Below are 27,366 nucleotides of genomic sequence, written 5' to 3'. Positions count from 1 at the left end.
ACTAAAAGGAATTCTATTGAGAAAGCTAAACATCAGCTTTTTTATTATTATTCCAAAAGAATATGTAAAATCATGTTCATTTCTAAAAGGTGTTTTCTTTTGAAATGGGATCCTTATATATTGGGTTAAAAGTATTTAGAAAGTCCCTGAATTATAGGGATTATATCAAATTAATCCTCTAAACCTTAAATCCTATATTATTAAATGAACCAATTTAACTCTTGTAACAAAATGAACATTTACTGTATAAAAAATATCTTGAATCTTTTTTCAATTGCAGTTCAATTCTAAATAAAAGTTTCGTTTACAAAGAGTACATAATATTTTTTAAATAGTATAAAGACTAAATTGATTAATTTAATAGTTGTGGACGTTACTTCTTAGATACATTCACCTGTATATTTGTATGTATGTGAATGTTTTGAAGTAAAAGGAATACTGAAGAATCAGCTTTTGAAATTTATTCCACAAAGAATATGTAAAATCTTATTCATTTCGAAAAGGACCTTTTTCTTTTGAAATGGGGTGCTTATATATTGGAAAAAGAAAAGCAAAAAAAGTTATTGATAATTCTCAGTGAAAAAAGAAGAGTTGAGTACTATGCATTTGAGTATGCTGGTCTCTGGTCTAAGCTTTATAAGCCTGTCATCTTATAATTACACCATTGCCAACACTTGTTATTGCTGTTTTTTCTTCTAACACACCACCATACCTCATCTGTGTTTTTCTTTTAGCTTTTCGATTGAAGAACAATGCAAGTTCTTGCAGGGAAACTGGTTTCTTTCACCATGTTCATACTACTCGTCCCATCACTTGTAAGCTCAATTGATGAAGACAACAATGACAACATTAAAAAGGTATTGGATTCATGTCCTTTGATGGAGTTTTATTACATTGTTTTTTCATTACAGATCTGTGTTTTGTTTTTCCAAACAGGTGATCAGTCATAAACTGATGTTTGAGATTACACTGCATGGATTCCTCCTTTGGGCATCAATGGGGTTTTTAATGCCTATTGGGATACTTGCTATTAGAATGTCAAATGGAGAAGAATGTGGAAGAAAGCTTCAAATTCTTTTCTATGTTCACGCAGTTTCACAGGCAAGTTCATCTCTTTACCGAAAAATTCCTCTACTCTCTGTAGATTTAGAATTTAGTCTCTTACTTTTTAATTTTTAAAATTTAGGTCTAATAATTGATACCGTTAAATATATTCTATTAAATTTTTTGGTGTGTCATTTCAGATTAAACAAATACTCAATTGATAGCCATGAAGTATGAAAATGATGTTGTAACGAGGCTAAATTTAACTAAAAAATTTTAACGGTGTTAATAATTTGACTTGTATTGTTAAATTAGAAAAGTAGAGGGATTAAATTTCTTAAAATAAAAGTAAAAAAACTAAATTCCAAATATATGAAGAGTACAGGGGCCTAAAGCATAGTTTAACCAAAAACTACATACCCTATATAGATTATAATTTATTTTTGGCATAATGTCAAATTTAACCCTCAATGTTTACTTTTTTTTTTTGTCAATTTGACCTTTATTCATTTTTTTTTAACTAAAGTTGACCCTCAACCCTTTAAAATAATTCAAATTTGACAATTAATCTTTCAAAAAGAGTTGAATTGTTATTTTTTAACGAAAATATTGACTAAAATATTAAATTTTAAACATGACAGCCAACATGATAATTCATATGTATTACATGCTATTTTTTTTAAACAAATAGTGTTATATTAGCATGAACTACATGTGGACTGTCGTATGAGTTTTGTTGAAAAAAATAGCAATTAAGGCTCCGTTTCTTTCACTGAAAATGACTTCCAGAAAATGATTTCTAGAAAATGATTTATATTTCTGGAAAAGCTATTATTTTCTGGTGGTTGGATGAATTTGTATAAAATATTTTATGTTGTTTGGTAGATTTCTTTAAAATATTTCATAAAAGTTGTTTTCAATTAAACAAACATGCATTTGAGATTTTCTTATTTTTCATTTTTAATTGAATTTATTTTATCTATAATTTTATATTTTACATTGTTTTTGCATATATTAAAAATATTATGTTAAATTGATTCATTACAACGTCATTTTTAATTACATGACTACTAGCTAAGTGAGTATTTTTATTTAAAAATGTGACATCAACAAAATTGACAAAAAAATTAACGATGTCAACAATTGGATTTGATTTTTAAATTTGAAAAGTAAACGGACTAAATTCTTGAAAATAAAAATACAAAGACTAAATTACAAATCTGTGAAGTGTACATAGACTTATGACATATTTTAACCTTTATACTACAAAACATTTATTATTAATATATTTATAATTGTAATAAATATTTATTATTAAAATATTAATATTGAATATTTTCAATAATATGTGAATAATATTATTTAAAATTATTATTTTTAAAATTTATTATTAAAATAATAAATTATATTAATAATTTATTATATGAGGAAATATAAATAATTAAATATGTATGTTTAATAATATTGAAAAATATGATATTTTAAATATTTTAAAAATAAAAATAAAATTTATTATCAATATAATAATATTAAGCTTGATTCAGTTAATTTTTATAAAGAAAAATAAAACTATTTATAGATGAGCTCTTTTTGAAAAATGACCTATAAGTCATTTTCCGTTGACCAAACTATTTTTTATGAAACAAACACAGGAAAATGCAAAAAACATTTTTCGTAAAATTTTTTATATGTAAACAAATGGACCCTAAACTCTTTTTAAAAGGTTAATAATCAAATTTAACTCAAAAAAAAAAACAAAGGTGAAATGGACAAAAAATTTTGACATTATATCTTTATTTTTCTTTCACTTTCCTAATGTTATCTCTACATGAAAAATTATAGCATTGGACAAAAGAAATCGATTCACAAATTCGTTAAATATGATATCATGTTTTAAAGTAATTACATGAATCAACTTAAGCCAAAACTCTTTCTCCGTTGGACAATATTATATATATATATATAAAATAACATTGAGGATTATCATGCATTCTTGAGAAGCAAGAAAAGTCCAATGGTTTTATACAAATAAGAAGTCTTAGATCTTTCATTATGTGGGGTTTTTGCATTCATATAATCACAGATCAGAAGCTAAAAAAACAAGCTATCTTCACATTATATTTATATTATCCGGATTTTGATACCAAGACTCGTTTTTTAATTATGTCGGATACAAATATCCAACATTTTTATTTTCATGTATGGCAGATACTTTCAGTACTTCTTGCTACAACAGGAGCAATTATGTCAATAAAAAACTTCAACAATTCCTTCAACAATCATCATCAAAGATTAGGTGTAGCTTTATATGGCATCATATGGTTACAAGCCTTAACCGGAGTTTTACGTCCATGGAGGTAAACCTGAACCCCAACCCCATATTCGAATGAATAGGTAAAAATATTTTGGAGGCTTTTATACTAGAGTCAGATTAGATTTTTCTCTCTCTACTCAAATAATGAGTAAATTAGTCTCTATACTATTAAAAACTGGCGTGGTTGACGAAATAACTAATTTTCAACAGCAAAAGTGGATGAAATTTTTAACAGAATGATCAATTTGTTCTTTGATCTAATGCACAAGGACTAATTTATCTATTTCTTAAGTAGAGGAGGCAAAATGCAATTCAACTTTTAATAGAGGGGCTTCCATAGTAAAACGGTAATCGGGTTACTAGGTTTTTTTATAACACGTAAAAGACTTTTTCTCTTTGCAGGGGATGTAAGGGAAGAACTGTCTGGTTTTTTGCACACTGGTTACTGGGAACTACAGTGTGTGTTTTAGGTGTAATCAGCATATACACTGGATTGGGAGCATATTATGACAAGACATCAAAGAGTACAAAGCTTTGGACCATAGCTTTTACAGTTGAGATCACTGTGATTGTGTTGATTTACTTGTTTCAAGACAAATGGGTGCATATACAAAACCAAGGTGTACCAGTGAGACCTAGTGAAGAACACAGTTCAATTGGTAATGAAAAAGGAACCGACAAGTGAGCATTATTGAAGAAACAAAAAAGGGTTACAAAGTGACTTAAATTTACTAACACGTTTCATTTTTTGTTGGTGTTAGGAAAAAAAAATGTTCAAATATTGGATCAATCTTTTGTTGGTGTTAGAACAAAAACATGTTCAACTGTTTGAACAAAGCAAAAAGATGGCAACAGTTTCAAAAACCATAAAATAGGGTCATCCACTATCCATAAATCAGTCTAAAAGTTTCTTATGATGCTTTTGAAAATCTCATCTGCTATGATTTCAAAACTTATGAAAAAACCTAAAATAAACAAAATATTCTTATAGTGAACTTTCAGGTTATGCTATGGTCATGAGAAGTATATAATACTCTTATGCATTAAGGCAGTATTTTCTGCAAAAGGAAATATTAGAGAAAAAAAATCATATATTTCTCCACTAGCAGGAATTTTCAATCAGATTGGATTGACATGCAAGATTTGATTGGCATATAAAATGCATAAATTATGGGTTTAGTCCTTTTGCTTTAATTTGGTCAAGATTAAGGTAGCTATTATATTATTAAGTTTTGCTATTTTCAAAGTTTGATGCACAATTTGTTATTTCTACATATTACTCATAAAACTAGTTAATGAATTCAACAATGTGTCGTTTACATAAAAAACAGAATTTCTAAATTTAGAAAATATAGCGATTAAAAATGATTTAATTGGACAATATGGATTAAATTTGCAACTTTACTATGCTAATTGTAGAATTTAACCAAACATATTTAACTGCTACCGTTCATTCAGGACTAAAATTTTAAAATTCAAAAAGTACATAGACTAAATTTGACAAATTCAAAAAGTTTTAGATATTCAAATTGATCAAATTAAAGTATAGGAACTAAATCTACAACTTACATAGAGTACAGAGACTAACAGCAGAATTTAATCATTTTGATTTTCCTATTAATACTTTGATCATAGTTAAGTTTTGGAGTGGAAAATTAAACTTGGTACTTCCATTTTGGAGGTATTTTTAAGTCATTTGCAGTACCATAGAATTGAATATATGCAACATGAACTTGTATTAGCAGCAAAAGATTCCGGCATCTTCGTATATACCGTCATAGAATTGAATATATGCAACATGAACTTGTATTAGCAGCAAAAGATTCCGGCATCTTCGTATATACCGTTGAGACAGCCTATCTTCACTTAAGTTATTAACATGTCGATGTTCCAGTAATCCCCCTCTGTTTCATCTGCAAGCATTCCTACTTCGGTCGATGTTCCCGTAATCCCTCTCCGTTTCAAAGAATTTGCAAGCATATATGATTCTAAGCCTAGGAGAACTATGGATGTGTTAAATGAGATGCTCGTTTCATGTCATACTCATCCATGTAGGAATAACTACAAATTGTGAATAAGCTCTTAACAACGGAACCAAGAAGCAGGACTCAATTTCGGGAGTAAACCGATCATGCAATAACGAAAACGAAAAGAAACGGCAACAACAAGCTGAACATAAGTTCGGGTCGGTCTAACCTCGATATTTCTATTTACTTTGAGAATGTGTATGTATATCAAGGAAATAGCTGGACATAACCTGTTAATATAGCAATCCCTAATATTATAAGCGGCGGAACAAGTACGAATGCTCCGATCGTTGCAAAGAAAACCGAATCGTTTCTCTGAGAAACTTCATTCAAATATGCCTGTCTCCTGATATTTCTCTTCTGTGAGATGGTTAAAAACTTTGGACTAACCTTCTTCAAGTTTTTACCCAATGGAATAGTAAAGTCATCGTCTCTATCACCGACTAACCGCACGAGCTGCTCACGAATAGTGAGTTTCCCAGACCTACCATCACTCTCATACCCTGGTCGTAAAAGAAACAAATCAGTCACAACCTCATAAATCGTACTGTTGTTCAATCTAGGCCTTGCAAGTTGCATTTACTAGGGATAAGATCGACGTACCGTCGGCAGTGGAGCTCGTTGAACTTAGCTGGTCCAAAAGATCGAGCTGCGTGCGTGTGGAAGACAATGAACCTTAACAAAAAATGTCGATACATGAAATCAGCGATCTAATGATTTATTGAATGTCAATAGATGTTTAATAGTATCAACACCATGAGCTGATGCCATGACAAATAGTAAAGAAGTACGAGGCATGGAGAGCAAACATATAGCTATTCAAGGCGATAACTTTATGTTCAATATTATCCATTCCCACGCGCTACTATCAAGTCACCTCGTCACACATACTAATGAAGTAGTAGCTCCTGTACCTCTATAGTCACCCTACATCATTTCAGTAGGACCTATGCTAAAGCTCTTCTACTATAAAAGCTCTTTTCATCACAAGAAGAAAGGATATACTGTTATACTCATTCTCGTACCTAGTGTCCAGTCACCTCGTCACATATTAATAAAGCACCTGTACATCTACAGCCATCCTACAATGAGAGAGCAATTTTAGTTTAATTAAACAACTCAATCGGCTTAGCCAATTTTGGTTTGGGCAGTTTGTGCAGTTTTTTCAGATATGGTTCGGTTTGGATGCCTATTTTGGCCAGTTATCTGTTTTTATATTTTCAAACCCACTGGTAAAAAAAAAAAAAACCAACTTAATTTAATATTTTCTTTTAATTATTTAAAATATATTTAAAATTTAAAATTTATATTATTCAAGACCAATAACTAAAGTTGGTTACCAAATGAACCGAATGTCGGTGCTTAAGCTTTAATTCGATCAAGTCGGTTTTTATAGAATATGATCGATTAAATTGATTTAATAAAAAAAAACGAATGCTCTCCCTTACACCCTATGCGTTAGAACCCATGTCAAAGCTCCTCCTCTATAAAAGCTTTCTCCATCACAAGAACAATAAACACTCTCCATTATAAAGAATAGGAGAGCTCAAGAAGGCTAGGTGTGGCATCAAAGGGATTGGCAACGGCCCTAGCCTCTTAAAATGTAAAATTTCATTTTAACCTTCTAAATTTTATAAGACATTAATTTAGTACATAACTTAAAATTGATAAAATTTTGATTTAATCATTTATTTTCTTTTCTTTTTTTGTGAAAAGCCTAACTAAACTAAAAAAAATTATAATACTATACTAACTTAGCCTAATGTTTCTCCTAATTAACTATCATTAAGACTCCACAATTGATTCTTTGGATGAATCCCATGCGTAAGTAGCATGAAACTGTTTTGCCCAACAAACTGATATTTTAATAGTCTTCGTTAAGCTTCATACAAAACCTTGGAAGATAAGTAAGTTCTTATTCTTCTATAGACGCCATGCTACCAATTCAAAGAGGATTAACACTTTAAAAATTATTAAAATCTAAATTATTAAAATTACATTCTAACTTTCATAAAAATATAAAACTTAATTTTACTAGCAGAAATTCTTTTTTGACTTCACCCCTAGAGGAGGCCAACCAGAACTTTGTGGAATGACTTCACCCCTAGAAGAGGCCTACGAAAACTTTGTAGAATTTCTCCAGAAAAAAAACCCTCTAAACTTATGAGACCGTTAGAAACCACCATTCCTAGTGTCTCTACTACCTTCTAACGTGTGACCCGTCCTCATCTTAATGACTTCCCGCACCCCTTACTGTGTAAATAGCGATTACATGCCACCCCCATATTCTGTATTGTAACATATATATAGGATTTCAAGCACAAAACCAAAAATCTATCCATCAATTTAGTTTTCTTTCTACCATAGTATAACAACCTAGAAATTCAATCAAGACATGACTGCTTTGACAAGGGAGAAAAGGGTATATATGCTTTACAGTTCAATATATATATATATATATATATGAAAAGGAACCTTCATATGCTTAGGCAAAAGAGACCCAAGTTGAATCAAGTTCTAAATAGCAAACCCATTAAACCAAACATTAACAAAACCTGGTTTCTCCCAATCACATATTATGTAAATCCAATCAAACCCCAGCAAAAATAAACCAAAAAACAAGGACCTTTTCAACTAAAGCTAAAGAGTTTAAAGAAGTAAACTGATACCAGAGAAAGCAGGAGGGTCTTCCTCTTTAACTCCCCCTTCTTTTCCTTCAGATTGAGCAAAAGTTTTACCGCAAGAAGAAGAAGAAGAAGAGATGAGCTTGAAAGGGTGTTTGGATTTTGAGTAAAGCAATGGAGAAACAACAATAACATTAGAATTTGAACAGGGTTTTGGATTAAGTGAAGTAGCCATGAAATACAAAGCCATAACCAAAGTTTTTCTTTTATATATTGATGGTTTTGGGGATCAACCGATCAAGCTCTGAAGCAGGGATTTCATTTTAATCTTTTGTTAATGTTGAGACTAAAGACTGAATTTTGCTTTGAGTTGCCTGAGCTTTCAAGTTTTGGTTTTGCTGGAGAGTGATGTCCTCCACATGTTCATATGAGAGGCCCTTACGTGATGCGTGGTGGCTATCCCCCCCTCCTATGCGTGGTGGCACAACCGCACAAGTAGTTAATAATAGGTTTAATTTTGTCTCTAATCCCTGCAATACTTGAAAATTTTAAAATTTAGTCTCTATTTTTCATTTTCGATAATTTAATTTTTCTACTTATTTTATTTGAAAATTAAAGTTGATAAATTTGTTAATGGATTTTCATTAAAATTTAAATATGTAATTTTGTTAAATTTGATAATTTTTAATTTAAAATTGATGTCTAATTGATAACACATTCAACTTTAATAAAATTTTAAGTAATAAAATTATCAAATCGATTTTAATTGTTAAATCAAATAAGTGAAGAAACTGAATTTATGGAATTAAAAGTGAAAAATTTAAATTTTAAAAATTAGAAAATAGAAAGATTGGGGGTAAATTAGATCTTAAAAATAATAATCTATATCTCTATTTTCAACCAACTTTGTAAATAGCTAAAAGCACATTATTTTACAAAGTAGAAAGAAATAAACATTAAGGTAATGCTGGATTATTTACATTATTCAATTGAAGCTATAAAAACATTTTTTTAAAATATACATTGATTAATAATATTATGTGATTTGTTAGATTTATTCGAAATATAATGATAATTATTCTGATATGAATTATTTATACTTATATTTATAATTAGATTTTTTTAAAATTACTTCTTAATTATTCAATTGTAAGGTATATTACACTTTTAAGAGGAGAATTAGATGTGTTTATGTGCTGAGTCGGATTCAGGCCGGGTTTGGACAAAATCTTAGGCCTAGGCCCAGCCCGAAAAATGTGCTTAAAATTTTGTCTAAGTTTGGCCCTGTTAAAAATACAAAAACTCGGGCCCGGCTTGGTCCGCCTGTATTAATTTTTTATATAATTTTTTATATAATTTTATATATATATAATATATAAAAATATTAAAAATATTAAAAATATTAAAATAAATATTTCCGGCAAATTAAAAGTAAATTAAAAGATAATATGTACACTTAAATAATACTAAAATGTGTAACTTAATAAGCAAATGTCTTTAAAATAGTAACAAAATTTATAATAAAATAAGAGTTATAAAATATTCAGGCTATAACAATAAAATAGTAGCAACATAATAGTGAAATGGTAGCAAAATGGTAAAAAGAAACACACAAGAAAATAACAACAAAAACAATAAAAAATAGTTTTTTCTTTGCATATTCAGGCCAACCTGGACCAAAAAAATCTTACCCGAGGCCTAGCTCGTTTTATAAACAAGCCTTATTTTTTTATTCAAGCTCATTTTTTGGGTTTATATTTTTACCCAAATCCTCTCACTTATCGAACGAACCTTCAAGTCAGACCGGATGGCCCGACCCATGGATAAATCTAGGGAGAACATAAGTTCAAACTTTAGAGATAATATTATTAGAAAATACAATTACAAACCCCAAACATATATCATAAATTGAACATTCATAATACAAATAAATAAAAATTAATCCAATTCCTTATTTTGAACTGATACTTTAATTCCGATCCAACTCATCCATTGGACACCCAATTTTGAATATAGTGATTCAACCGAACTGAATTTAACTCACCTCGGCTGAATTAAGTTAGAGGATTATGAGCTTTACATTAATTAAATCATTATCCAACTGTAATCCAAAATGAACGAAAAGGGCATTACGGTAATTTCAAAAGAAAACCGACATCACGAAAGAAATATGACCGTTATAGATCTTTCTACAAATCCAGGCGTTTCAAATTACTCAAAATTCTTCTCTCTTTTTTCTTTTAAATTTAAAAATTAATTATTATAAGCCTCATCTTTCAAGCAAAAACACTTCACACAACCAAAGAAGGAAACCCTCCCAGAAAAAAACCCATCGTTTAAGCTTTCTCTTTTCTTGTTCCATGCAAAAGAAATCAAGCTAATTTCAAGAAGAAGCAATATATATCTTTTGGTTTATATTGTTTTGGAAAGCCTTTTTTTTATATATATTAATGGCGAAGCGTGGAGTAGAGGAGGTGGTGGTGGTAGCTTTGGAGGAAAAAGGAGGAGCCATGGCGGTGGTGGTGGAAGAAAAAGAACAAAAAGAAGAAAAAGAAAATGAAAAAGAAGAAGAAGAAGCACATCCATATGCATTTCATGTATCTGGTCCTCGTAACGTAGCTAAGCCTAATTGGAGAGACCTTATCAATTCTAGTTGGTAAGTAATTTCAACGATTTTTTCATTTTTGGTTGATTTAATGAAGTTTATATGCTTGATTTAAGATTACCCATTCCCTTTTTATTATTATCTAAATCTGTGCTTTTTCTTTTCATTTTTTGTTTTTGGTAAGTCAACAAGGTTCTTGTGTTCTAATGTGTAGTTTTAATTATTTTTTGCTAACATGCAATTTTGGTAAATAAATTGTGTTTTAAATGCTTGATTTTAAGATACCCATTTCCTTTTTTGATCCTAATCTTTGTGATTTTTTTTCTCAAATTTTTAATGATTTTCTGAAGGGAAGCAGTACTTGGTGAAAATTGAGCCTTTATGATACTAATCTGAGTGATTAGGGAAAACTAAATAACGATCTCAATTACATTATTGCAGTACCTAGATTTAGATGCAAAGTTTTAGGGTTTTGAATTTTTAATTTTTAATTAACATCTCAAAGCTATGAAAAGGGGTTGCTTTGAAATTTTGAGATCTAGTTGATTATTGAACAACAGGTGCGGGCCGAGATCAAGTTATTTTTTTTTATTTTTTTATGAGACTTGAAATGCAATTTCGTACTTGTATTAGCTTATATTTTTATGGCGTTTAAAAGGACTAAATTGAAATTCTAGCACTTTTTGGAGCTAAACTATAATTTTATTATATATTAATTTAAGATTTTATAAAATTTTGAGTCTAAAGAAGCAAATTGCCATTTTAGGGGGCTTCCTGCCCTCCCTCCCTTTGCCCCTGTTGAAGAAGGAACTATTTTATGTTCGATCGAGCACAAATCCGAGCTGCCCTTGAATGAAACCATGATATGTATATGTATGTACCATATATCTAGTTCTAAAAAAGGCATAATTTTGTATAATCTCTTTGTTATGTTAATGAATATGATTCATAATTTGCAGGAAAGATACTAACTATAAGAGATCGGTAATTGCTTGTTTCATACAAGCAGTTTATTTGCTTGAATTGGACAGGCAAGAGAATAGAACTGTCGAAACCGCTCTTGCACCGAAATGGTGGATGACTTTCAAGTACAAGTTGACACAAACTTTGACCGACGAAAGGGACGGATCGATATTTGGAGCAGTATTAGAATGGGATCAATCGGCAGCCTTGGCTGATTTTGTGCTCATTAGGCCTAGTGGAGCACCGAAAGCCGTTTTAGTACTTCGTGGAACTTTACTCAAAGGTCCAACTATTAGACGAGATATTGAGGATGATCTTCGGTTTCTCGCTTGGGAAAGCTTGAAAGGTTCTGTTCGATTTAAAGGTGCATTGGAAGCATTAAGAACAGTTGCTGAAAGGTACGGTAGTAGCAATGTATGTATTGCAGGTCATTCTTTGGGAGCTGGTTTTGCTTTACAAGTGGGAAAAGCATTAGCTAAAGAAGGGATATTCGTCGATGCTCATTTGTTTAACCCGCCCTCAATTTCAATAGCTATGAGCTTAAGAAATATCGGAGAAAAAGCAGGTTTTGCTTGGAAAAGACTTAAATCGATGCTTCCTTCGAGTAGTGAACCTCAAGCTGACTGTGATGAAGAGATCAAAGATAACTCTTTAAAGAGTTGGTTAGGCAATATATATGGGGATAAAGCTTCTATGGGATTGAAACAATGGGTGCCTCATTTATATGTAAACAATAGTGATTATATCTGTTGCCACTATACTGATCCCGAAGGAACAACAGAGGAAAATGAGGCGAACAAAGAGAACACCAGTCGTACAAACGGTCAAGTTGCGGCGAAGTTGTTTGTGATGTCGAAAGGGAAACAAAAGTTTCTCGAAGCTCACGGTTTAGAGCAATGGTGGTCGGATGACTTGGATCTTCAGCTTGCTATAAATAAGAGCAAATTGATAAGCAGGCAATTGAAGTCCTTATACAGCCTCCCGGCTTCGCAAGTCACGAAAAGGCAGAGATAAAGAACAAAAGGCAAATGATTTGGTTTTTATAGATTGTTTCTGGTCTTTTTACAATAATATGTGTGCATGTTTTTCGATATGTCGGCTTTACTGGTTTCTCTTGCTCATTGATATCAACAAATGTATACCCCATTTCCTGGAAATATATAGATATATTCATTTTCTATGTGCTTTCATTGTTATTCACATTTGATTATACATGCAGCAATCAATGTAGTCGAATAGGCCGGTCTCCGGTTCAATCAGGGAGCAACCTGTATGCCATGACGGCTCGTGATCATTGGCATCCAAAAGCCATGACTCGAGATTCTGGTAAGCTATCCAGTTTGTCTGTAGTTGGCTTGTCGATAAAGGCACATGATTAAACATCGACATGTCCGGATCAGCCACCTCCATCAGGGCACTTTCCTGGTTTATTACTTCTGGCTGAAATGCTTGCTCAAATGAATCGAACACACAGAACGACGAATCCATAGCAGTGGAAGCTATTTCGATATTTTCCATGTTTGGGACCTTTTCAACTTCTTCAGGTATATTGGTAGTTCGGGTCTGATATCCAGTTAGCTCTTGAACAAGCTGCTTGAAACTCGAGCTGTCTGTAATGTAAACCTTAGGCCTTAAAAATTTTTCCAGCCGGTGAAGTTGCTTCTCGTTCTTGGGTGTTTTTAAAGATGCTGTTGCCGGCTGAGTTACCTTCTTCTTCCCCATTGTTATTGTTTCATGAAAATCATGTAACCATAGCTGTATATATATATGGAAGTTTCCAATTCATTGGATATAAATGTCTGCAGGTAACGGACAAGAGCCTAGTCATAGGACATGAAGAAAAGATGCTGAAAATGATGTTTTTATTAACAAAAACCAGATTTGTTCCATAATAAGAATTCCTTTCTCACCAAACACGACCGATGACCGAACCTTTATTGTTATGTCAAATTTTTGTTCTCTAATCCCTCTCAATTTCAATATTAAGCAAATTCATCCCTCTAAAAATTCAGGACAATCTAATCCTTGGTAATTTCGAAAGTGAATAAATTTTCATCAATTGTACGTAATTTTGATTAATATAATAACAATTAAAGTCTTAATGTTTACATATTTTGTCAATTTGATCTTGATTAAAAAATATGAAAAAAATGTATAAAACTTATAAAATTTAAAAAGTTCAAAAAGAATATGTTAAAAAAACAACAATAGCTTCAAATATATATAGAGAGACAGAAATGTTAACTTGGAAGGTTAAAAGTTACTATTATACCAATTATTATTACCACTGACCAAAGCTTTATTATCATGTAAATTTTGTTTGGTAAAACACCTCTCCATTCCCTCTCAATTTCAATATTAAGTAAATTGGTCCCTCTAAAATGATCGGAGTAATTTAAACTATATAAATTTCAAAAGTGAACAATTAAAGACTGTTGGGAAGAAACCGAACAACCGAAACAAAGCGAAAGCACAACCGGTGTTCTTTCTCTCCTTATAACTCCTGTCAAAAATTATGGCAAGCACAATAGCACAAGATATGTTCTCTAGCAACCTTAATCAACCACAAATCAACTAATGCAACCACAACAAAAATAAATAGAGACACCGGTATTTTTACGTGGAAAACCCTTTAAATCAAGGGTAAAACCACGGACTTTAGAGTCCGATCAAGAGTTCCACTATCATCAAATGTTCAACTACAAGATCACAATATCAAGCCTACAACAAGCATTCAACTCCAACAAGGCTAACAATATATAATCTTTAGCAAAAGAGAGAAAAATGAGAGAATATCACCAAAAACGCAGCTGCTGAAAAATGGGTATTTTCGATGCTACAAGACTCGGATGAAAAATCCGACCGTACAAAGTCAAGAACACCTTATCGCCTAGCTGCTGTCCAAAAATCAGCTTAATCGAACCACGGATGAACCTTCGATCGAAGAGTTGATCACTGCTGCACCAAACTTGAAAAACTGAAATTTTCTTCTCTCTTTCTCTCTGTTTTAATTTGAGATTTTTTTTTTTTTTTAGCTCTGCAAAAATTTCTGCCCACATCACCCGTTAAAAGCCCCCCAAAAATGGCTTTTGACAAAACTAAAAAGAGACAATAAAATGTGGCAGAAATTATGGGTTTCCCACATAGTGGGACCCACACCTAACAAATCTCCCCCTCCAACTATGTGGGGAATGCCTCCATGCCGAAGGTCAAACAACATGCTTCAAACTTTCCTCTTGGTAAGGCCTTCGTCAACATATCAGCACCATTATCATTAGTGTGTATCTTCTCAAGCTCTAACAGCTTAGCTTCAAGAACATCTCGTATCCAATGGTACCTCACATCAATATGCTTAGATCTAGCATGAAAAGTTGAGTTCTTACCAAGATGAATAGCACTCTGGCTATCACAGTACAGGACATACTTCTCCTGAGTAAAACCAAGCTCATGCACAAACTTCTTCATCCAAAGCATCTCCTTACACGCTTGGTTCTTTGCAATGAACTCTGATTCGGTGGTGGACAATGCAACACACTTTTGCAGTCTCGATTGCCATGCCACAGCTCCCCCTGCATAAGTGATTAAGTAACCTGAAGTAGATCTCCTCGAGTCAATGTCTCCGGCCATGTCTGAATCTGTATACCCAACAAGAACAGGTTTCTCATTGCGAAACAAAGTTTCATGTTGGAAGTGCCACGAAGATATCTTATAATCCACTTCATTGCATTCCAATGCTCTGCACTGGATTAGAAAGAAACCGACTAACTGTACTAACGGCATAAGCCAAGTCTGGTCTCGTGCAAACTATTGCGTACATCAAACTACCCACGGCTGAAGAGTAAGGAATTTTCTGCATCTCTTCCTTCTCCTTTTCTGTGGAAGGACTATGCTTAACACTCAATCTAAAGTGCATAGCAAAGGGAGTATTCACCGCTTTAGCTTTGTCCATACTAAACCTTTGAAGTACTTTCTCAATGTACCTCTCTTGTGATAACCATAATTTCTTGGCCTTTCTATCACGTGTGGGTCTTATGCCAAGAATTTGCTTTTTGGCCCCAAATCCTTCATTGCAAAGGATTTACTCAACTCTTGTTTCAACTTCTCAATTCTAGAAGCATTCTGACCAACAATAAGCATATCATCAACATAGAGCAAAAGAATAATAAAATCATCACCAGAGAATCTCTTAACAAACACACAATGATCAGAAGTAGTCTTCTTGTAGCCTTGCTCCCCCATAACAGACTCAAACTTCTTGTACCATTGCCTTGGAGCTTGCTTCAAACCATACAAGCTCTTCTTCAATCTGCACACATAGTCCTCTTTCCCTTGTGCAACAAAACCCTCTGGCTGCTCCATGTAAAGCTCTTCTTCCAAGTCACCATGAAGAAAAGCAGTTTTCACATCCATTTGTTCAACCTCTAGGTCATAACAAGCTGCCAAACTCAGTATAGTTCTGATAGAGGACATCTTCACAACCGGAGAAAATATTTCTTCAAAATCAACCCCCTTTTTCTGAGTATAACCCTTGACGACCAATCTAGCTTTGTATCGTGGAGATGAAGACTTCTCTTCTTGCTTCAACCTGTAAACCCACCGATTCTTCAAAGCTCTTTTGCCCTTAGGCAGTTTCACCAATTCAAAAGTATGGTTCTCATGCAAGGATTGAAGTTCATCTTTCATCGCTTCAACCCACTGATCTTTGCATTCACTCTCCATAACCTCTTCATAACATTCAGGTTCTCCCCCGTCAGTCAAAAGAACATATTCATCAGGAGAATACGACGAAGATCGTCGATCTCGGAAGACCTTCGAAGTGGAACTGCTGGTGGAGCTATAGGTGCTTGTTGTTGATCATTCACAACATCATCCATGGGAGTATCAAAGTCACCTATAGTCTGATGGTCACCACTAACATCACCATGCACATCATCCTGGATAGGATCGGTGAAGAGTCTAGGGGAACGGATTCACATCGATCAAGTCACCACTACCTTGTGAATCCACTTTCTCCGTCTTATCAATGTCATCAATGGTGCGATCCTCAATGAAGACAACATCTCCGCTTCTCACGAGTTTCTTCCGAGGCGGATCATAGAGTCTATAACCAAACTCACCATCTAGACCATAACCAATAAAAATGCATTGTCGAGCCTTGGCATCCAACTTGGATATTTCATCCTTTGGAACATGAACAAATGCTTTACAACCGAACACACGTAGGTGATCATATGACACGTCTTTACCAAACCAAACTCTATCTGGCACATCACCTTTCAAAGGAACACTAGGAGATAGATTTATCACATGTGTCACTGTATTCAAAGCTTCAGCCCAAAACGATCTTGGTAACTTTGCATCTGACAACAAACATCTGACTCTCTCAATCAATGTTCGGTTCATTCTTTCAGCTAACCCATTTAACTGTGGAGTCTTTGGTGGTGTTCTCTGATGTCTAATTCCCTGTCGCAGACAATACTCATGAAACGACCCTGTGTACTCGCCACCATTATCAGTACGAATGCACTTCAACTTCTTCCCAGTTTCCCTTTCAACTGATGCTTGAAAATGTTTAAACACCTCAAAGACTTGATTTTTAGACTTCAAAGTGTAAACCCATAGCTTTCTTGAACAATCATCAATGAAAGTCATAAAGTAAAGTGCACCACCATGTGATCTTACTTTTATCGGACCACAAACATCTGAATGGACCAACTCTAGCAACTCTGATTTCCTATGAGGAGGATGGCTTCTAAATGAAACTCTTCTCTGCTTTCCTGCTAGACAATGAGCACAATTCTTCAGTGTAGCATTCTTTAAACCCGAAAGTTGATTCTTCTTCTCTAAACAGCTAAGCCCCTTCTCACTCATGTGACTGAGTCGTTTATGCCACAACTCAGTTGAGCTGTCATTCAGTGTCACATTCACCATCTCTCGAGAAGTCAAAGCTTGCATCAAGTACAAATTTGAGCTCTTCTTTCCTCGAGCCACAACCAAGGAATCAAATTCAAACGGACATCCGGTGCATGTCTGACATCCTTGAGAGTTAACTTTGTTCCATTGTTACTCACCAAGCTAACATCTCCCATACCAATAACCGAAACCAAACCATCATTACCCATCTTCAATACCCCAAAATCACCAGGAGTATAAGATGTGAAGAATTCCTTCCTCGACGTGACATGAAGTGATGCACCAGTATCAATCACCCAACTAGTCTCGTCGCATGCTAGGTTGACCAAATTCTCATCACAAATAACTAACAGATCTTCACGAGTAACAGTAGCAACACGCTCAGATTTTTCATCGTCATCCCAATCGTGTTTATCACCACCACCTTTGTTCTCTTTCTTCCACTTGAAGCAATATTTCTTGATATGACCTTTCTTCCCACAATGATGACACTCAAGATTCTTGTATCTCGATCTAGACTTGCTTCGGCTTTTATCTCTACCCTTTCCATCTTTGTCTCTGTTTCTCCCCCTGTTCTCGATAACCAACACCTCGGACTGTGATGTAGAACCCTGAGATCTTCTTCTAACCTCTTCATTCAACACACCACTCTTAGCCAAATCCAAAGTAATAATACCCTGTGGGGCAGAATTAATGAGTGAGACTCGAAAGGTCTCCCAAGAGTCTGGTAAAGTAGCAAGCAACCAAAGTTCTAAAATCTCGTCATCAAATTTGACACCCATACCAGGCAACTGATTCATCACACTCTGAAATTCACTAACATGGTCAACTATAGACATTCCTTCTTTATATTTCAGCGCCATCATTTTCTTCAGCAAAAACAACTTGTTATTGCCCGACCTCGAAGCATACAAGCTTTCAAGCTTCTCCCACAATGTTCGAGCATGTGTCTCCTGATCAATGTGGTTGTAAACATTTTCTTCAACAAATTGCCGAATAAAGCCACACACTTGTTGATGCTCAAATTCCCATTCTTCATCACTTTTCGAATCAGTTTTTGAGTAGTAAAGACCGGAAGATGCAAAGCCTTCACAAACAACAATTCATTTTATTCCGCCAAAGTTGATAATTTGTGCCATTCAACATAATCATCTTGTTCGTATTAATTTCCATAATTATCTGACACAATAACCAAGCTCTGGTACCAGTTTGTTGGGAAGAAACCGAACAACCGAAACAAAGCGAAAGCACAACCAGTGTTCTTTCTCTCCTTATAACTCCTGTCAAAAATTATGGCAAGCATAATAGCACAAGATATGTTCTCTAGCAACCTTAATCAACCACAAATCAACTAATGCAACCACAACAAAAATAAATAGAGACACCGGTATTTTTACGTGAAAAACCCCTTTAAATCAAGGGTAAAAACCACGGGACTTTAGAGTCCGATCAAGAGTTCCACTATCATCAAATGTTCAACTACAAGATCACAATATCAAGCCTACAACAAGCATTCAACTCCAACAAGGCTAACAATATATAATCTTTAGCAAAAGAGAGAAAAATGAGAGAATATCACCAAAAACGCAGCTGCTGAAAAATGGGTATTTTCGATGCTACAAGACTCGGATGAAAAATCCGACCGTACAAAGTCAAGAACACCTTATCGCCTAGCTGCTGTCCAAAAATCAGCTCAATCGAACCACAGATGAACCTTCGATCGAAGAGTTGATCACTGTTGTACCAAACTTGAAAAACTGAAATTTTCTTCTCTCTTTCTCCTGTTTTAATTTGAGATTTTTTTTTTTTAGCTCTGCAAAAATTTCTGCCCACATCACCCATTAAAAGCCCCCCAAAAATGGCTTTTGACAAAACCAAAAAGAGACAATAAAATGTGGCAGAAATTATGGGTTTTCCACATAGTGGGACCCACACCTAACAAAGACAACGAATCACCACAGTTAATGTGTTTTGTCAATTGTGCATAATTTTGATTGATATAATAACAAATTAAGCCCTTAATAGTTATATATTCCATCAATTTGATCTTAATTCTATAAAAATTTGTTCGAAAAATATATAAAAATTTTAAAAATTCAAAAGTTCAAAAAGAATGTTTTAAAAATTGAAATATATACAAATACATAAACGTGCAAATTTTAAAGGTTAAATTTATATATCAATTTAAATTATGTAAAATTGACGAAAAACATTAATAATGTAATTAATTATTGTTACATACTCAAATTTTAAATTAATAATGATTAAATTATTCTGATTTTTTAGAATGGAATTTTATTCAATATAAAAAGGAAAAGGAAAAAGTTAATTTTTACCAAGATTTTTCATTTATAATTTTAGCAGTTCAATGTATATTCGGAAGTTTGTAGTTTGCATTTAAAGATTATAATATATTTATGGTAAGTTCTATTTTCAGGTATCTAAATCCATAAGATAAGTAACAATAATAATAATAAAATAAATAACGAATCTTTGAACAAAGTTCAATTAACGGTTTTTAAGCACGATTTTTTTTCACAACAATTATCATATGATAAAATCATTTGAACTTTGGGTACATTTATCATATAGTCACTCAAGTTTTAATGGTCATCCTCTTTAGCTCAAGTTCATTTTTTAGTTACACCACCGTGAATTTCTTTTATTAATTAAATTCGGTTAATTTTAAAAAAATTTAATTGGTCAATGGTTACGGATTTCAAATTTTCGAGTAATTTGATTAATAGTAGTTCGGTTCGAGTATCAACCGAACCTACTATTTGAACATTTCTACATTTTAATTATTGTAATTTTTCTTCTAACTCACTTTGGTATTTGAACTTGACAACTATGTCCACTTTAATATTGAATCACTATTTCGATTTAACTTCAACATTTAATAAATTAATAAAGAAATCAAATCAAATAATTTGTAGCTCAAAATATTGAAATATCAAATTAAATTATTCAAAAAAATATCAAATTAAATTTATTTAAATCACAATATTAAAATAATCAAAAGTTATTTAAAATAATCACAAAATTAAAATTAAAAAGAAGTTACTTTGAAAACTTATTACAAAAGAAAGCATATCAAAAGTAAAGTGAAAAATCGATATAATATGGCACACTTTAAGATAATGCCATGCCATCATCTAAAAATAATATATATAATCTAAAATTAAAATTATTATAATTTTTTAACTTCAAAGTAATAACATGGCAGGATATCAAAGAACCATGTTATCACACTTTTACAAAATATAAGTTCGAATTACTAAAATAGACAAAAATATTAAGCTTAGATATCATATAAACAAAAAAAATACAAATACCAAAATAGGTTTAATTGCCAAAATTAACGGTTAAAAATTATATTAATCCTACTAATTAGTTTTAGACACTGTAAATAAATTAAGGGTTGGTGGCGGTGCCAATTTGTGATATTTATAATAATAAACCCTAAATTGAATTCGCACATGTATTTTTTGGATAGACGGATCCTTGTTATTCTCAGCTTTCAACTAGATGGTCTTCTTTACTATTCTCGTACCACGAACTACTTAAAGTGTGAGCTCAAACAGTTCATATCAATATATGGAACTAGAAATAGTTTTCTTTGTTTAAGTGTGAAAATGAAAAATCACTTCTCAAATAAAATCTGGCAGAATTGTTATTCCGAAAATAGATTTAATAGTTGAGAATAAATTCTCTTTATTTTTTGGCAGAGTAACAATATATTAAAGTTGATTAAATAGCCCTATCGGTGCCATCTATTTATAGGAAGAGGAGGTAGAACCCTTGTTGAATTGTAGAAGTTTCTTTCAACTATAAAAATAAACTCTTAGTCTATCTAGGAGTATAAGGGGCAACAACCCTAGTTAATAATACTAGGGTTTGTCATCCCCCTCATTAAAATGAGGGGCTTTTCAGCCTCTCCCATATTGGGTCCAATTACAACTACTTCCTAGACATTTAAACCAGTACTTTATAATGTGATCCAACCCGATATTTGTTTTATTATTTCCAAAATAAACATCTCAATATTTCTCCAATTAAATAATCTTCTCAACTCAATTCTAATTTCGTTAAAAGCATGACGACTTTACCGTAAAATAATCTATGAGAAAATATATTTGATATTTCTAGATTCAACGATTCACTATGATCAAATGATTTTTTTTTTCATTTTTAAACTTTATTTAATTTAGAAAACATAAATTCATTTCCAGGTCTTTTTCTTTTTCTTTTTCATTTTGAAGAAAACCACATTCATTTCCGAAAGATTTCATTTCTCCATTTTCATTTTCATTTTCATTTTCATTTTGGAAAAAGTCATAATCATTTTGGAGAAAATCATAATCATTTCCAAATTTTTCTAATTTCTCCATTTTCACCATTTCTATTCATTTTTGTTCATTTGATTCAACATGCAATTCATTTCCTGTTTCAACGAGCTAGCAAAGGGACCAATTGTACATATGCAATTGAGGCATAAGTTATTTATAATTAAGTTTTAAATTTTTGCCTATTAATTATAAACTAATTTAATCATGAAGTCATTCCACTATACTATCGTGACTGAGCTCTCATCAACAACATACTATTACAAAAGCAACTTGATCAATGCTAATCCAATGACCTTTGTCATAAGTATGTTACCCTTATAGGGTATCCTTAATCTCTTTGGGATAATATTCGTTCTCCTAATATAATTATATTTTATCTCATGATAACCATTACATCTTCCTTCACGAAAAGTCAATTACTATCAAATAGTAATCAAGTTATTCATCACAAAGACAAATGACTCGTGATCATGTTTACTTTTTATCAACCATGTAATGCCAATGAGAGGATATCATTTACCCACGTATCGGGATATGAATTCCACTATTGTGAATAACGCTACATACTACATAAGTGGTATACCTAACACACCAGCTTTCGGTTCTTTATCTATTTGAACTCAGGTTTTTACTTACATCAAAATATACGAGTCACGCATACATAATCCTTCATCCACACAGGATTTAGGTATGCCACACTATAAACATTACAAGTAAATAAATCTATAAACGGATTTAGGATCTATTCTTATTGGGTCCAGTCCGAATATACTATCAGTCACATTTATGTCTCTATATTGTGAGAGTCATTTGTTCTGATGCCCAATACAATGCATCTCCTTAATTGGACTTGATAGATGGCATATTAGTCTTTCAATCGGTTTGCATATTTTCGATTAAACCAAGGACATGTTTAGGTTCGTCTACTAATATAATTTGTCTTTCTGTATTACAATCCAACCATGTAATATCGCTTAGTATTAGTTAAACATTGGGCAATTAGTGAGTTAATATTTGCTTCTATTTTGTTTTACATGCAAAAACAACGCGATGACAATATACAAAGTATTAATATAATCCATGAATTGTTTTATTAACCGATCTGTTTGAAAAAATTACAAGTGTACTTAGACGAAAATACTACACTTAGAGCATCAGATCCAACATCATCAACATAGCTTATGCAATCCAGATGTGTCGAGGCAAATGCAACAACTGTATGTGCGCATGGAATACGAAGTGCTTGAAATCTCCTATAGTCGCAGGTCATTTATCTCAGGTATACACGGTACGATCCCTCAATAATACCTTCGTCAGATATATGGAACTTCATAATCCGAAATATTTGATTTGGACAAGAGTGACACACTATAGATATAAAGTTTGCTCTTTTTATATTTTCTGTAATATTTTTCATCACTTCATCGCACCAAATGTGGTCACCCTTTATCTGTCCAATATATTTTTCCGCTCTCTTTGGAAACAAGGTTGATAAGTGAAAATATATTTTAGTTGACCATCGAAGTTATCGACAAATGACACGTCCCTTTCAATACGAAATTTATGCATTCCGCTAGGTTCATTGTCATGTGTCCATATTGTAAACCTCCATTATATGATTGAGTCAATTGTTTGTTGGGTATTCTATCAAGGTAATTCGCACCGTACAAGTTTATAGCTCACAAGTTCTCCAACATTTCCTAAAATTGATGTTGGACGAGCTCATACCATGTCAAATAAAATAAATGTATGTCTATCAATGTAAACAATTTATATATTAAAGAATGATATAGAAAATAATATTTACTATGTTCGCATGTTAAGAACATGTCATCACTCAGTATCCTTAACAATTGACTCATGTAATTAGACACGATTTGATGTATACAATACCTATGGTGTGCACGATCCCATAGGCTTCTACGTCGATCTATTGTAGTCTATATTCTTAGTGCCCTATCAGAAATGATGCATATATCAAGTTGCGACACAACATGCTTTCTCAGTTTAGTCAAGAAGAAATCTCAAGCACCAATGGTTTCTTTTTCAACAATTGTAAAAACTATTAGCATGATTTTTCGTTTACCATCCTGGGCAATAGCCAACAACAAATTGGTGTTAATACCTCTCATAAATTAGTGTTCCGTTAATTTGGACTAATGGCTTACAATACCAGAATGCTTCAACGTATGGCTTGAATGTCTAAAAAAATGGAAATTTATTTTCTCTTGACTATTCAATTGCCATGATATGCAGGTTCTATTTGTAGATCAATGACGATACCTGGTACGTACTGATTCAATACCTTGCACTATTGCCACAAATCATTATACGATTTACCTCACCTGTTATGCATCTTTTTCATAACCTTCAATTATGCGACCCATGCCATGTAGTACGACATAGTGTGGTCATACTGATTACGAATATTAGCAATCAAAATCGACACCAAAATCCTAGGGCTCGCTTTCACCATAAGTAAGATAATGTTAGAGATCATGTTAGAATCCAATTTTGGATGATCCTATGACATACCGACAACAACACAAGTATTTCAAAATACGTAAGACAATGTTAGAGATCAGGTCAAAATCCAATTTTAAATGATTCTATGACGTACCTACAACAACATAAGTATGTGTAGCGTTATATTTCTTTATTGTCCATAACCCTATCTTCTTTCTCACAGATGCCATGATTTTTCATGGGCATTTGCTATCATGCATTGCGCACGTGGCCTCATATTTTTCGGTTCGAGATTTTATAACATGGAAGTTTACCCCATGCTTTATGCGATACCGCTTCACTACAAAAATAAGGCATCTTTGAAGGAAATCTCCATTCCAACTTGTAAATTATCAAAACTTGTAAAAGAACTCGCATGGTCCAGTCTTTTATGAGAAAGTTCTAAAAATTCTAACTCATCTTCAACATTAAGGTCTACATTCAGCATGAGGGGTAGAGCTCCATATGTCATAAAATCTAAATGGGTTCCTCTAGTATTGTCCAGACCTTTATGTCAAAACTACTCATTTTTGGTTCAGTAGGAACAACCTCTGGTTCATAAAATAATGCAATTCCCAAACCATCCGATCCGTACTCCCGAATTGGATCATCATCGTTTTCAACTCCCTCTTGGTTCTCAGCTACCTCTCCCTCTTCGTTCCCAACTTCTTATTCATTTTCAACTTCCTCTTCCTTATCAACCTCAGTTGCATGTCAAGGGTTGAATGTCCCTTCGTCAGTGTAGGTTGTAAGGAGTACATCAATCATTCTTGTGAACCCTACATTAAAACCAAAATTATTTGGAATTGGCCACCAGTGTAACTTGATGGCATACCCGCATAAGTGTTTCCAACATAGAACATCTACGTTGGGAAGTTGAAATCGAAAGCACTCATAGAATGTCGTGTTTGGGTCTCCAAGTTTGAGTTACCAACTAACTTTGGTTGTATGCTAAAATTGAAATCTAAGGCTAAAACCAAATAATGTTTCCTATTGATGATTCCGACATTTCTTGATAGGAGCTTTGTAACAACGCTGTAAACCCACTACATAACTGTGTGGTTGGATTTTTTGCTTCTTGTTCCTGATTTGATCTATTCCGAACTCGAACAATTTTCCTCGACATCGACAAAGTGGGCATATAACTTTAGTATAACATTTCCATTAGAGCAATGCCTATCAAGCATCACCTAAACATCCATGTCACATTTGACCTCAAATATATAATATCTAATAGGGTTCAGTGACATTAGATATGTAATACCCTGAAAATTTTTACAGTAATATATTATCCTTGATATAGTAAAATAAGGAAATAAAGTGACAAAAAGGGAAATTTTGAGTTATGTCAATATTGAGAAGTATATTATGATATATTAATTCAAGAAAGGACTAAATTGTAAAAGTGAGAAAAGTTTTGTTGCACAAGAGTAAATATTCATAATTTAAGGGGTTAAAGTGTAAATATGAAAAAGTTGAAGGACCAATAGTGTAAATAATTTAAGAGTGGAATGATCTAGAAACTAAGGAAAATGGATGAATTAGGACCAAATTGAATAGATGAAGAACTATGAGGACTAAATTACAATTTTACCAAATTAAATGATGACTCAAGGATGGAATTTTAAAAGATAATGAAGGGAAAAATGGTCAATTGGAAGAGAGAGAAATCTAGAAAGTAATAATGATGCTAGAGATATTTTGATATTTTATAATTATTTAATTAGATAAATATTATTTTATTAATACTTTAATAAGATATTTTATTATTATTTTATTAGTATATAAAGAAAGAAAGATGAGAAATTCTCATCCATATTTTCCCATGCACTAACGTGAGAGAAAGAGAGGAAGAAAGAAAGTTTTGCTTTCTTTACAATTTGGTCCTTTACCAAAAATTCACCATTTTCACCCAAAATCAAATGAATTTCCATAGCTACCAAGAGACAAAATGTTAAGGAGAGCATGGGGAGTTAGAATATCAAGTTGGATTCAAGAAATAGAAGCTGGAGGAGAGAGAATATCAAGTTAAAGATTAGTATCAATAGAACAAGGTAAGTATATCAAGATTTCAATATGTTTTTAAGTTTGTTATTATTGACAAAGCATGGAAATAATGTTATAGTAGAGTTTTCTTACATAAGGTCCTATGTTTTTGATATGTTAGTGAAGAGAAAATAAGAGAAAGTGATGAGAAATGGTGTAGAAAAAGAAAATAAGGGTGTTATAACATGGTAATTAATAGCTTGCACAAAAACAGTTTGGACAAAGAACGAAGAGACTAAATTTGAAAAATCACCATAAATTGTAGAAATCGAATTAGAAGATGAAAAAAATATGGAATAATCTTATTGAGTATAGTTTCTCATAGAAGAAATAGTGTAAGAAATGGATTTGTAAATTTTGAGATATAATGAATTTTGTGAGACAAGGTCAGAATGAATTCGGGTTCCCCTGTTCGACTTTGAAAATTCATAAAAATTGAATAAAAATAATTATGGGCTTAAATTTATATTTCTAAAATCCTGAATGAGTCTATTTTTAAGAGAAACAAACAAAAACATTATTTGAATCCTGTATGAGGATATAATTAATTTTTGGTGAAGAGGGTCGAATGTCAGAACAGTGAGCAGGGGTAACTTTAAAGAATAAACTGTACTTATTGGCTAAACCAAAATTCTGAATTTTTATGGTAAGAATATATATGAGTCTAGATTCAGGGAAAATTATCGGATATTAATTTTGAGTTCTATAGATCCATATATAAATAATTTAGTGACTATGATGCAGATAGACAACTTGAATATTCATAAAAGTAAATAATAAAAATTATGGATAATGTTACTTACAAGTGTGTTATCTACATTAAGGATGTGGAATGGAGAGGAGGAGGAAAAATATGTATGAATATTCATCTAGCATGGCTAATTTGCATATTTTAGGCTCAAGGACTAAATTGAATAAAAGTAAAACTTTATGGGAAATTTTGTAAACATGTCAGAAATGACCAAATTGCATGAAA

The 27,366-nt window shown here is 32.5% G+C and overlaps 3 protein-coding genes across 4 annotated transcripts; 2 read left to right on the top strand and 1 right to left on the bottom strand.

Annotated features, from left to right (window-relative positions):
* Positions 1 to 438: 438 nt before the first annotated feature.
* Positions 439 to 4,253, top strand: LOC108483608 (cytochrome b561 domain-containing protein At2g30890-like). Its single transcript, XM_017787097.2, has 4 exons — positions 439 to 857; positions 937 to 1,101; positions 3,253 to 3,401; positions 3,761 to 4,253. The coding sequence occupies exons 1-4, from the start codon at positions 753 to 755 to the stop codon at positions 4,041 to 4,043; spliced, it is 702 nt and encodes a 233-aa protein (XP_017642586.1). The 5' UTR covers positions 439 to 752; the 3' UTR covers positions 4,044 to 4,253.
* An 817-nt stretch (positions 4,254 to 5,070) lies between these two features.
* LOC108484454 (uncharacterized) lies at positions 5,071 to 8,468 on the bottom strand. Its single transcript, XM_017788245.2, has 3 exons — positions 8,055 to 8,468; positions 5,989 to 6,060; positions 5,071 to 5,888 (listed from the first exon to the last, which is right to left on the bottom strand). The coding sequence occupies exons 1-3, from the start codon at positions 8,257 to 8,259 to the stop codon at positions 5,593 to 5,595; spliced, it is 573 nt and encodes a 190-aa protein (XP_017643734.1). The 5' UTR covers positions 8,260 to 8,468; the 3' UTR covers positions 5,071 to 5,592.
* Positions 8,469 to 10,194: 1,726 nt separating this feature from the next.
* Positions 10,195 to 13,491, top strand: LOC108467361 (GDSL esterase/lipase At4g10955). 2 transcript variants are annotated; one of them, XM_017767986.2, is made up of 2 exons: positions 10,195 to 10,665; positions 11,574 to 13,491. In XM_017767986.2, the coding sequence occupies exons 1-2, from the start codon at positions 10,460 to 10,462 to the stop codon at positions 12,589 to 12,591; spliced, it is 1,224 nt and encodes a 407-aa protein (XP_017623475.1). In that variant the 5' UTR covers positions 10,195 to 10,459; the 3' UTR covers positions 12,592 to 13,491. The 2 variants fall into 2 exon arrangements, with proteins under 2 accessions (XP_017623475.1, XP_052886450.1); XM_053030490.1 differs by lacking the exon at positions 10,195 to 10,665 and adding an exon at positions 11,039 to 11,487.
* Positions 13,492 to 27,366: the final 13,875 nt, after the last annotated feature.

This window comes from Gossypium arboreum, chromosome 7 (assembly GCF_025698485.1).
Source record: "Gossypium arboreum isolate Shixiya-1 chromosome 7, ASM2569848v2, whole genome shotgun sequence".
NCBI lineage: Eukaryota > Viridiplantae > Streptophyta > Magnoliopsida > Malvales > Malvaceae > Gossypium > Gossypium arboreum.
This window is presented reverse-complemented; position numbering and strand designations above follow the sequence as displayed.